The following is a 12571-nucleotide window of genomic DNA, read 5'->3' as shown; positions in this document are numbered from 1 at the left end:
ATGACTGTTTTTTTTAGTTGATTGATTATATTTATGTGCTTTAAACTTCAAATGTGTTTTAGTTTGAGGTCTATCAGTGATAGATTTCTGTCACCAATAAACTTGAAGAATGTTGAACTTGTTTTTTGTTTTCCATGAGTAAGTAAATGCTTTGTTTATTCTTTTTCTTCTTTGGTATTGTTGATTTGAGTTGATCAGTGATAAGTCCTATCACTGATATACATAATGGATGTTGAATGCATGCAATGTACAATTTCACTGTTGTTTGTTATTATTTTTTTTGTTGTTGAGTAGAGTTTGCTATTGATACGTTGCTATCACTGATAGACTTGGAGCATGTTGGATTTATTTTCCATGAAAATGAAGAAAAATTATAGTTTCATTTTTGTTTATTTGTTGTTTAGTTGATAGACTATTGCAAGCTTGCTTTTAGACTTCAAATATGTTGTTGATTAAGGTCTATTTGTGATAAGTTTCTATCACTAATAGACTTGAAGTGGTGTCTATCAGTAATAAGATTATCACTGGTAGACTTCACCACTTCAAGTCTATCAGTGATAGAAACGTATCGCTAAGTTTAACATTGATAGACTTGAAGTGTTTAGCTTGTTGACTTAAGTGGTTATTACTATTCTAATAGATTGATAATTGAAAAACAATTATGGAAAGCGAAAAACAAAAAAATGGACAAAAAGAACCTTAGACTTGAAGAACCATCAAACAAAAAAAAGATGAAAAAAGATAAGGTATTAACTATCTATTTACTATACATCTATTTCTAGTTTTTTTTAAGAATATTTATAACATATATTTTCTTTTTTGTTTAAATAGGCAAAAAAAATCCCTAAAGAAAGTTGGAATTATACTTTGAAAGTCACAGTTTATGCCAAGATGGAAGTGATAAATCATATTAAGGTTTTAGATTCTACGTGTCTATTTTTGTTTAAGGAAGGACCATTTGGGCATCTACTAGGTTTAAAAATGTCTAGAGTACCTTTACAACTTCTAGCACATTTGATTAGAAGACAATGTATCTCTGCTAATAACAATGTTATTCTTTTCAACATTGAAAGTAACATTGTAGAGTTTAGGCTGAGGGATTCTTGTTTGATTACTGAATTAAATTGTGATGAATGCCCTATTGAAGATGTTTTAGATGAAACTTAAGAAAATGATCCAGAAATTAGACAAACATTTTTTAGAAATGATACTAGCATCACTAGGGAAAATATGAATGATGCATTTAACTATTTTTCTAACCACTGCATTGATGAAAGATAAATAGCATTAGAAACATAAAAAAACTTGTCAATCTTTATTTGCTAGAAAACTTGTTGATTCCAAAACAACGTCATAATTGTGTGGATTGGGAGCATGTTAAGATGTTGAATGATGAGAAGAAGTTTAGGAACTATCCATGGGGAATACTTCTTATAGTCTTACTGTCGAGTTTTTTAGAAATTTATTAAGAGTAAAGAAAAACCAGCCTATCTGCAAGGCTTCCCCGTAGTTTTAGCTTATTGGGCATATGCAATACTTCCTAAACCTTTTTAGGGGTTCCCAAAAAGAATAGAAAATGGCTTTCCAAGAATCTTGAATTGGGAAATAACAAAGCAACCAAATTGACAAGATCTTAATGACAACATCTTCTCGAAACAATTTTTCAATAATAATTGTGATACAAGTCTATCAATGATATTGGTCTATCAGTGATAGACAAATATTAGTGATAGAAGTATTATATCTATTGAAACACACAAATAAATGTAGGGAATGAGTCTATCGACAACATAGTTTATCAATGATAGACTAATATCACATATAGTAGACTATATCAGTGATATTGGTCTATCAATAACAGGGTCTATCAGTGAGAAGCCCATATCACTGATATGGTCTCATTAAACTATGTCAATGATAACTCCTAACTATTATTATTTGAGTATTTCAAATCTCATAAAAAGAAGATATTTTGTATACAATACTAATTAAATATTATGTTTTCAGCTCCTTTTAGTTCATATTGTTGCATCAAAAGAAGAAAAAACATCAAAATACTTCAAAAAAAAATATGGAAATGGAGAAAAAAGATTGGAGAAAGAAGAAAATGTAGCAGAAAAAGATAAAAAGATTGGAGAAAGAATATCTTATTTACAAAAAGATATTGAAGGTCTTAAAAGGCAACACAAAGAAGATTTTGAATATCTTAAAAAAGGACAAACGGAGATTCTCGCTTTGTTACATTCTCTAATGGAAATTGTAAAGCAGAAGGTCGCACACAAATATCAAAGTAAAAGACAATCTCAAGAGTGCTTTGACAAGAATCATCCTCCATCTGTGAGTCTAGAAATGATAGATGTCGATGTTGATGCTAATATTGATAAAGTAGTTGAATATGCAACTACTTATGCCAAGGAGAAAGAGGTAAAATTATTAAAGCCTTCTAGTTCTTTTATTTTTTTTTGTTTTTTTTTCTAATATGATAGACTATATAAAGTACATATAGTGTACTGATGATATACTAATATCTATAGAAGCATGAACAAATCGTGAGAAAGAGAAGGAAATAGAATAAACCACTATTGTTAAAGGAAAAAAAAGTACCCATCTAGCTAAATAGTAGGTTATTGCTATTATGTTTTTATAGATTTCAAGTGTGTTGCTCGTTAAAGTTTATCAGTGATAGGTTTCCATCATTGATAGAATATTGTCATCTTTTTATTGGAGTCCAACAGTAACATAAAAAAAAGTATATTCACATCTTCTACAATTTTGTGCATTAGTACACTTATATAATATATTTATAAAATATTGAAGACAAGGAGGAAGAAGTCAATGGACATGAAAAAATGTAAAAAGAAAAAAGAAAAAAAAATGGTGCATGACAAAGCAAAAAAAGTGAAGGTATAAAAATTATCACATTCCTTATATTACTTTATGACTTTTAGACTCAATATATATTTATAAACTTATAATTAAGTATTGACATTTCATGTTATTCAACAAAAGGCAAATACAACGATGAACGTTGAAAATGTTAGACTAAAAAGATAGCCTAAACCGTCAAAGGAGATGTTGGAGAATGCAAATGACGAGAAGATTGCAAGATAACAAAAGGATGCAAAGGTCCAAAAGAATGCAAAGGACCAAAAGAATGCAAAAGACCAAAAGAAAGCTTCTCCAAAATAAACAAGACATTCTCCTAGAATTAAGGACATTGCCCCTAGTTTTGACCTAAAAATTTCTCAGATGTAATAATGTAGTTGTAACTTAGTTTAATGTTGTGGCTATTAAACCTTAGTTTTTGTGGATATTTCAATACTTTAATATTGTGGGATGTGAGATATTATACCCTAGTTTTTGTGGATACATTAGTAGTATCAATGATAGAAACATATAGGTGATAGAAACGATCCAAGATAGATTTCATATGTAGTTCATTTTGTCATATAAATATAGGAAATTGTTGGATCGTTAGTTGAATCAATGCAAATTATATCCATTTGTACTTCTATTTTAAAGTTGTAAAGACCAAACTCTTGTAATTATGTAATGGGTGATAAATGATATATCAATGTCAATGACAGACCAATATTGGTAATAGAAATCATAGTGACATTGTTTGAAATTACTCAAAAAAACTTCATATATAGTTCTTTTTGTCATATAAATATAGGAAATTGTTGGATCGTTAGTTGAATCAGTGCAAATTATGTCCCTTTATGTTTTCTATTTTAAAGTTCTAAGAACTAAACTCTTGGTATTATGTAACGGATGGTCAGTAATAGATCAACGTCAAATGATAGACTGATATCAGTGATAGAAAGCACAGTGACAATACTTGCAATTGATGTTACTGTCTTTCACATGTACTTGATTTTGTGTTTTTATTCTGTAAAAATATGTTGGGAAATTCTATCCTTTGTATTGAGAAAATTTTCAAAGGAATAAGTTTTGTACTTTATGTGACATTACTTCACATTGAATAAGAAGCAAATCGAATATATATACTATTGATAAAAAGTAGAAAAAAAAAAATTCTATATTTCTCAAGCAGGATGTTATGTTAGTATGAACAATATAACAATCAAACCAATAGTAAAAATGGCAAACCTAACATTCTAAAAATGTTGGCAACCTACACGTTCACATCTATAAAGATCACATTGATAGTAAGTGTTGCATCATTGTATAAATGGTGAAAATTTATAAGTTCTACAATTATGACCGACATGACGACAACAACTGCACTTTATTTGACTTTTTTGCTCGCCAATTGATAATATTCTCTGTTTTCGAGGTCGACCTGCTGGACGTTTAATAACTGGAGGTAATATACTCATGTCAATCCCTATAGGCTTCCAATTAGCATGGTTCGTAACTGGACGAATAGAACAAGCATAATATAAATCAAGGTACTTGTCAAAAAATACTTATAAACAAATGAATAGGTATCCATGTTGCATCCACGAATAACAGCAAGTGCGTGGGCACATGAATTTCACCAAGATCCCAAATATGACAAGTACATGATTTGGAATCTAAATGTACCATAAAGTGATTGCTTCCATCAATCACTTGAAATTCGACATCATTAATCGTATTAACCTGAGAAAAATGACACATAGACAACAAATTAATTAAGATCCAACTATCTGAGTCTATCACTGACAAATTGTGCAATATTACCCATGAAAACAAGTAACTCTTACCGTGAAGCTTCTTGATATTTGATGTTGTGTTCGTAATTTCCACTCAGCCCAACTACTCAAAATAGATTTCATACAATATGCAGCTTTACCTTTATCATAAAACCATTTTTGAAGTAATTGTCTGATTGAATCGAGTAGTGATGCCACAATAAATTTCTAAGCTCTTTTAGAACTGCATTTAAATATTCAGAAGTGTTTGTAGTCATCATCTGATATCTTCTCCTTCTACAATATGCACGAGCCCACTTTTCGAAATCAACATCACTAAGATAATCGCGTATGCGAGGATATATAGCCTCCATCCATCTCATATTCAACTCAAAATCAACAATAGTATATGTTTTTCCACATCTAAAAAACATATTATCAATAGAAGAGTCCTTATATGTCAACTTCAAACTTCTCAAAAGGTGTTGCAAACAAACACAATATTCAGTCGTTGGAAAAATGTTTTAAACACCTTTTGAATACTTAAATGTTGATTTGATATAATAACTAAACCTTCTCGATCCCCTCAAACTTACTCTTTATATTATCAGAAAACCATCTCCATGATGCATCATTCTCGGAGTCTACAATACTAAAAGCAAAAGGAAAAATCTAATTGTTACCATCAATTATTGATGTCGTCAAAAAAGTTCCACCATATTTACATTTCAAAAAAGTATCATCAACTGATATGTTTGACCTACAATATTTTCACCCCTTAATACATGATCCAATTGCCATAAAACAATACTTAAAATGCCCCCTATAATCAGATTCATACCCAGTAAATGAACCTGGAGTAAGATTAAAAAAAAAAAAAGATATATCAAAGAATAATTACATTCTGTTTTACAATAGATCTATCACTTATGGACCAAATACCAGTGATAGACCAATGGTATACTCATTTACTATAAGATCTATCACTGATAGACCAATATCATTGATAGACCATATCAGTTAAACAAGTCTATCAAATATAGATTACATACTCATTGAAAGTTTGATTGATGATATATAAAGGATAGAAGGAAAAAAACAAACCTGGATTCATTTCTTTTGGCTTCGTAAAAAATTCTAGGATCAAGACATAAGATTCCTTTGCATCACCATTCAATGACTTCATAATATATTCTTTCGCCCTCCAAGCTTTATAGTAGCTAACATTTACCCTAAATTTAGTACGCATGTGAATCATAATATCATTCGGAGTCAAACGGTCACAAGGGCTAAAATCTTTTATCATACAATCACCAGTCAATGATGAAGATGCTTGTCTATGAGAAGTTTGAATAGCATTTTTAGAACAACTATGATTAGCAATATACTTCCTAAGTTTCCATAATTTCCCGCCCTTATAACAAGATGCACTAACGTACCATTGACAATCTTCTTGGGAGCACTTCAATACATTTGTTTTAGAATTTGATCTCACAGTCTTAAACTCAAAGTTGTTCTTTATAGCTAAGTAGTAAAATGACCCTAATACTATTTCCTTACTAGCAAACATATCATTCTCTTTTCAAATAAAATATAGAAGACAAGCTACTAATATGAACATCCGTTAGGATGTTAAAATCATCACTAATGGGAGAAGAAGAAGACACAACACATAAAAACTTGTCAAATATACCATTGGAAACTCCTTCTAAAAGAATATTAGTGGCATAAACAACTAATGGATGTTTTGTACTTTGTTCTTTAACTAAATTAAAAAACCAAGCAACATCATTATCTTCATGAATTTCAACCATGGTTTGAATGCCATTGATACCAAAATCCAATAAGATCGATAATTGTATTGAAGAAATATATGCACACAATTGAATTTTCTTTGATTTCAAACTAACAAAACTCTCAAAACACATAGCCTCACCGAACAATACGCTTTTAGTCTTGTAATTCAAGTAATTATGTTTATCATCCCAATGTCCACTATGAAATACCACTATTGCAAGCTTAATCATATTTCCAAATCACTGCAAGAAACAACAATTAAACTCATAATATTCTATATAAGTAGAATAAATAGAAAACAATATCTATAAATGATAAATTAATATCATTGATACACTATGATATGTATCTATCATTAGTAGACTAATATCAGTGATAGGGAGTTCATGACTACTAATATTAGTGATAGGAAGTTCATGACTGATTGAAAAAAAAAAACCTAAATAGAAATAAAATAGAAATTAAGTTATGAAGACTCAAAGAAAAAATTAAAGTAGATCAAACAAGAAAACTGAGAAAATCAAATAAAAAAATGAGCATACTTCAAGTAAAATCAATGAAACATAAAAAAGGACAAAGGAAAAAAAATATTAAAAACTTGGATGAAATCGAATAAAAAATAGTGGAATAGTACCTAGACATGGAAGAAAGAATCGCACAAGAAAATGATGAAATAATACAAAATCATGAGTAAGAAATTCCAATCGTGAGTAGAAATACCAAATTAAACGTAGAAAGAAGAAATCACGAGCAGAAAACTGATAAATCGTTCCTCTTAGAATCGAGCGGCGAAGAATGGAGAAGACATATCTGGAAAATGCACATTAGCTCGACCAAAAAGAAGATAGATCAAGAAGAAGCGGGAGACTAAATACGTCGACGATGAAGCGACATGGTGAAAAAACACAAATACAGAAAGAAAACGATGAAGAATAAGGGGGTGAAAAAATACGATGAAGATAAGAGAGAAGAAGGTTATTTTAGGAATAAAAAAAAGGTAAATGTATTCTCGAAAATAGTTTATATATGCAAATAGTTTTAAAAAGGACAAATATTTATTTTTTATAATAAAAACAACACTTGTTACAAATTTTCTAAAAAAAAGCAAAAAAAAAAAAAAAAAAAAAAGCAAAAACTGGAGAAAAAAAGGAAAAAAAATGAAAGGAAGCGACAAGACAAGACAAGACAAGGGAGAGAAAAATTGAAAATTAGAAAATTTTCAAAAGCTGACTAGTCAAGACTTTCATATTTGCAAATATTTTAAGAGTGATATTGTTGGGAATGTCCTAAAACTCGTATTCATAAATATTGGAAATATTATCTATTTATCAATAAAAATATTATTGAGTTGTTCATTCAATAAAATGTTATTGATATTGCATTATATTATAAAAATCCAATAAACGAATCAATGACTATAATATGAATACTTTAATTTTATGTGGAGACATAAAAGTAGATCAAGTTTTAGTATATAACCAAAATGGTATATAAGTATATGGATGAGATTGGGTACCTCGTCCTAGTGACACTATTGGATGCGACCCACTTTGTATATTGATACAAATGATGTGATCCTAAAATCATTCATGTGGAGACATCCTATGCAAAGGATGTTATATAAGACTGAACCTCGAAATAGTCACTTTAGAACGACCGTTTAATGCTTAAACTGACTATTTCAAATTCGATGACCTAGGGTAACTCAATCTTAATCTTGAGCTAACTATGAACTTCTGTTTATTCAGATTATCCTTTGATCTGCATATTAGTAGTTCAACAATACTACTCAATAAGCCTCCCCATTTTTAGGATAAGACCGGATAAATAGCCGAGGACATAGTCTTGCAAGATGGAATTCATTCCTATCTAATTTAGGATTAGTAGATAGGTTGTTCCCTTGAGTACTAAACTCCTAGTTTTGAACAAAGGGGCCCTACCCTCTCATGACCTAGATGGATATGGTTTATTAGTTGGACTATAAACCAATTGTTTAATAGAGGATCTGTGGGAGCTTAAAGATCAAGATATATTTACAGGGGTAAAATGATAATTTTGACCTAGCTGTAAATACGAACGACCTATGAAGGGTCGACTTACTAATTATGGTTAAAATAGATAGAAATATATCAACGGTGAGCAAAGTGTAGCTATCGAGCTATAGTGGTGTGTCTTGGGAGTTAATGAATATTGATTAATTCTGTCCAAGAGTATAGCCAATTAATATCGAATCATTGGAGCTCATGACCTATAGGTCCATAAGGTCCCTCTACTAGCTCCTAAAATTACTTATTGGATTAGTGAATTGAGTCGATTTGAAATGTTCAAAATCGAAATTAAAGTTTGAATTTGAAGTGTTTAAATTCAATTTAGGGTTTGGTTAATTATATTTGATATAATTAAACGTTTAAATTTATTGAAATCAAATGTAATTGGAGAGATTAAAATATTTAAATATTGATTTAAATATTAATTAACATGAATAAGATTCATATATCAAATAGGTGCTTAATTAATTTAATATTTTATATTAAAATAAATAAATTTTGTTTAATTAATTATTTAAATAAAATATTTTCAATTTTATAAAATTCAAATTCTGATTTGAATTTAAATTTATTCTTAATTTTGATTAAAATGAAAAAAAAAAATGAAAGTTAGTGGATTAATTTAACTTTTATTGGATTAATCTATTGATCAACACCTATGCCACTATAATGATGCCAATTGAAGTGATGACTGCTTCATTTAGTGCTTGCACGAAGGAGATGCATAAATACATGAAATTTCAGAGATTAGAGATGGTGAATTGCTGAATTCTTGAAATTTTGTAGGAACTCTATACTCTCTCTCAAACCCTCTTGGTCCCCACACAATCTAAGTTAGAGGATGGTAGTGAAGATTCTCTTGGTGGTTTATTGTTGATTTGGAAGTTGAATCCGTGGAAAGGAGCACAAATTTAAGTGGTTTTTCAAAAGTATTGTATTCTTGAAACCCTCTTCTTTGAAAATGTTTTCTTACATGCTTTTTAAACTCAAATTAAGTGTAATTTGAGTGCTTATTGATTATGATTTCTTCCGTTGTATGTATGTTTACTCTATCAGATATATTTTTAGATTTTTTTTTCCTTATTTTACTATCTATTACAAATATCATATATATATATATATATATATATATATATATATATATATATTTATATTTATATTCCAGACAACTTACGAGATTTGTTTCACAACAGACGGGTATGTTAACATAGTGGGCCAATCTTCGGCCCAGCCCAATTAGACCTGTAGATCGGAGCCCATAGAAAAAGGAAAGAAAAATATTTTTCTTTAAAGAACGCGATTAAATCTCAATCGTCGACGAGAACGCGTACAAGCCGTCAGATCTAGGGCATCGGGTTCGTCTTGGTTTTTTTATCTCCTCCTCCAAATTTCTGCAAAATTCTCTGCAGCAGCCTCCTCTAGCAGGACAGGAAACACAGAGCGAGGAAGAGAGGAATATCATCCAAGATGGTTCAGCGTCTTACATATCGCAAGCGCCATAGCTATGCTACCAAGTCTAACCAGCACCGTGTCGTCAAAACCCCTGGTAACTATCTGATTCCTCCCAATAGCTGTCCCGTTCCACGTTTGATTTACGTAACAAAATATTTTTGGAACTTCAATGTCAATCGCTATTCGTTACATTCTTTTCTAGTTGTAGTTGTGATTTCAATATTAGAATAGTTGCGTATTGCCTGATGCTGTTCTTATCATCTTCTTCTCTTTTATTTTAAGGCGGGAAGCTTGTGTATCAGACTACCAAGAAAAGAGCTAGTGGACCAAAATGTCCGGTTACCGGCAAAAGGATTCAGGGGGTATGCATTTGATCACTGTTATCTGCTTCTTTTATCTCTAAATCTTGTTAGTTATTTCACCAATAACGCATCTTATTGATGTACTTCTTATTCCCTGTTAAATTTCTGGCTGTTTTACGATGGTTATGTTATCTCTTATTAGTCTAGACCTTTGCGGCAAATACCTTTGAAACTTAGTTGTGTGCCGCATCTGTGGTGTATTAGAGAAGAAATTTGGTCTACCAGTACATATGGTGAATGTTGGTTCTTTGCGATCGTTACACCACCTATTATTGGATATTACAAGGAGCCTAGTTATTTTTCTCCGAGTTCAATTTTAGTTTTTGGTTCTCTTTGGAATAAAATAACTATGGCAGTATGCTTTCGGATTGCGTTCTTATGAGTGGAAGTTAAACAAATCTCAATACTTTGTATCGCACGATTGTTCTTTCTGGATTATCCGCCGTTCCACAGACCTCACAAGCAATCAATTTAATGTTCCCGAGCGTAATGAATGACAGACTTCACTGGCCAAAATTGATCACATACTAAAAATATACAATTCTATAGTTTTATTTTGATATCATATTTATCCACAGATTGGTTTGAGGTAAATCAGTATTTAGTATGACTATGTATATTACTTCTCTTTAATGGTCGGAAGGGACTCTCTACTGCCCTAAACTAGATTCAGAAAGTTTACCTCTTCATTCTTTTAAACTGCATCCTAATGACACTCCTGCAAAATATCCTTTCATTCTATATATTAAGATAGCTGCATTAACTGAGTGCTGTTATCCAAGAAATTGTGAGTAAGTATTAATTTAAAACGGTTACACTTTTATTGCCTGATCGTTTGTTTCCATTTGGAATACGTAGATACTCTCTTTGCACGCTTCTTTCCACCACACCAAGATGTCTATCTTTACTACATACATTCTTTGTACATTGGTAGATGAATGCATGTAACTTTGTGCATCATTTACATGCATTGTTTTTATATTGGTAGACACATTCATAAACATTTGGTAGTTTGGCTGTTTTTTGAACTATATGATAGCATTCTAAATGTAAATGTAGTTTTTGAAAGTTGGGCGTTTTGTTTTTTTGTTAATTTGCATTAAGATGGCATAAATTCCGAATTTATATGGCTGTCTTTTGGTGAAGATGGCCTCAGATCAGAATGCCTTGTTAATTCGTGTAAGTTTATGATCATTGCAGATTCCTCACTTGAGGCCAGCTGAATATAAGAGGTCTAGACTGGCTAGGAACCGGAGGACTGTGAATCGTGCATATGGTGGCGTTTTATCTGGTGGTGCTGTTAGAGAGAGGTTTGCTTTGCCATCTTCTTTTCTCATTACTCAATATTTCATCGGTTTGATTGTATTTTTTATGATTATAGGTAGGGGTGATAGTTGGTTTGGTTTTGTCGGTTTTGAGGCCAACCAAGAACCAAATCAAACCAATCGGTTTTACAAAGAGATCCAAACCAATGCCCAATAAAGAATAAAACCATTGGATTGGTTTTTATTTGGATCAGTTTATGATCAGTTTGGTTCTCGGCTTTTTGCATTTTCTTTTTTTCTTCCTTTTTTGATTTTTATTATCACTTTGTTTTGAATTGGTCTTTTTTACTAATTTAAAATTAAAAATGAGTCTTTCTTCTTTTTATAAACTCAAAATTTAACATTTTTATTTGTTTTCTTGGCACTTTTCTAAATACAAAACATATAAATTCCATAATAATTGGTTTTTTTTCTAAACAACAAATGTACATGCACCATAATAATTATTAAAATACTAAAAAAGATAGTCTACTTTAAGTGTGTATATATATATATATACCATTGGATTGGTTAGGTTTTAAATTGGTTTTTCTAATAAAAAATTGATTCGAATAAATAGTTTTTGGTTTTTTAATTTTATATTAAAAGAATCAAACCAAACCATTGAATTGGTCTGGATTGGTTTGGTTTTTCGGTTTTTTGATGCACTCCTAACAATAAGGTATTTTCTTAATCTTTCTTTGGGTGGGGATAGGATCATCCGGGCCTTTTTGGTGGAAGAGCAAAAGATTGTGAAGAAGGTATTGAAGATTCAGAAGGCGAAGGAGAAGCTTGCATCCAAGAGCTAAATTAATTCCGTTGTTTGTTTTAGAAAATTGATGAAATTTTGACTTTTTTTTTTGACTCGATGCTGAAGTTTAGCGATTATTATTTAAAGTTTGTTTTTGAAGGAACGAGATTTTAGCTCCGGAGTTCACTTCCTCTATGATATGTTTGCATTTCATATA

General features: G+C 30.6%; 1 protein-coding gene and 2 pseudogenes across 1 annotated transcript; 2 read left to right on the top strand and 1 right to left on the bottom strand.

Annotated features, from left to right (window-relative positions):
• Positions 1 to 683: 683 nt before the first annotated feature.
• LOC150037620 (uncharacterized) lies at positions 684 to 1469 on the top strand (annotated as a pseudogene).
• A 2715-nt stretch (positions 1470 to 4184) lies between these two features.
• LOC150037619 (uncharacterized) lies at positions 4185 to 6667 on the bottom strand (annotated as a pseudogene).
• Positions 6668 to 9774: 3107 nt separating this feature from the next.
• On the top strand, positions 9775 to 12571 carry LOC120070648 (large ribosomal subunit protein eL34-like). The gene is made up of 4 exons (XM_039022479.2): positions 9775 to 10031; positions 10220 to 10299; positions 11500 to 11609; positions 12319 to 12571. Exons 1-4 carry the CDS (start codon positions 9953 to 9955, stop codon positions 12410 to 12412), a joined length of 363 nt encoding a protein of 120 aa, XP_038878407.1. The 5' UTR covers positions 9775 to 9952; the 3' UTR covers positions 12413 to 12571.

This window comes from Benincasa hispida, chromosome 2 (genome assembly GCF_027475165.1).
Source record: "Benincasa hispida cultivar pf3 chromosome 2, pf3_genome.v1.1, whole genome shotgun sequence".
NCBI lineage: Eukaryota > Viridiplantae > Streptophyta > Magnoliopsida > Cucurbitales > Cucurbitaceae > Benincasa > Benincasa hispida.
This window is presented reverse-complemented; position numbering and strand designations above follow the sequence as displayed.

Bases quoted from the DNA above. Each gene is read 5' to 3' on its own strand.
- LOC120070648 (XM_039022479.2), top strand. From the start codon at position 9,953: ATGGTTCAGCGTCTTACATATCGCAAGCGCCATAGCTATGCTACCAAG. The intron at 10,300-11,499 runs GTATGCATTTGA...TGATCATTGCAG, and splicing joins CCGGCAAAAGGATTCAGGGG to ATTCCTCACTTGAGGCCAGC. The intron at 11,610-12,318 runs GTTTGCTTTGCC...GGGTGGGGATAG, and splicing joins GGTGGTGCTGTTAGAGAGAG to GATCATCCGGGCCTTTTTGG.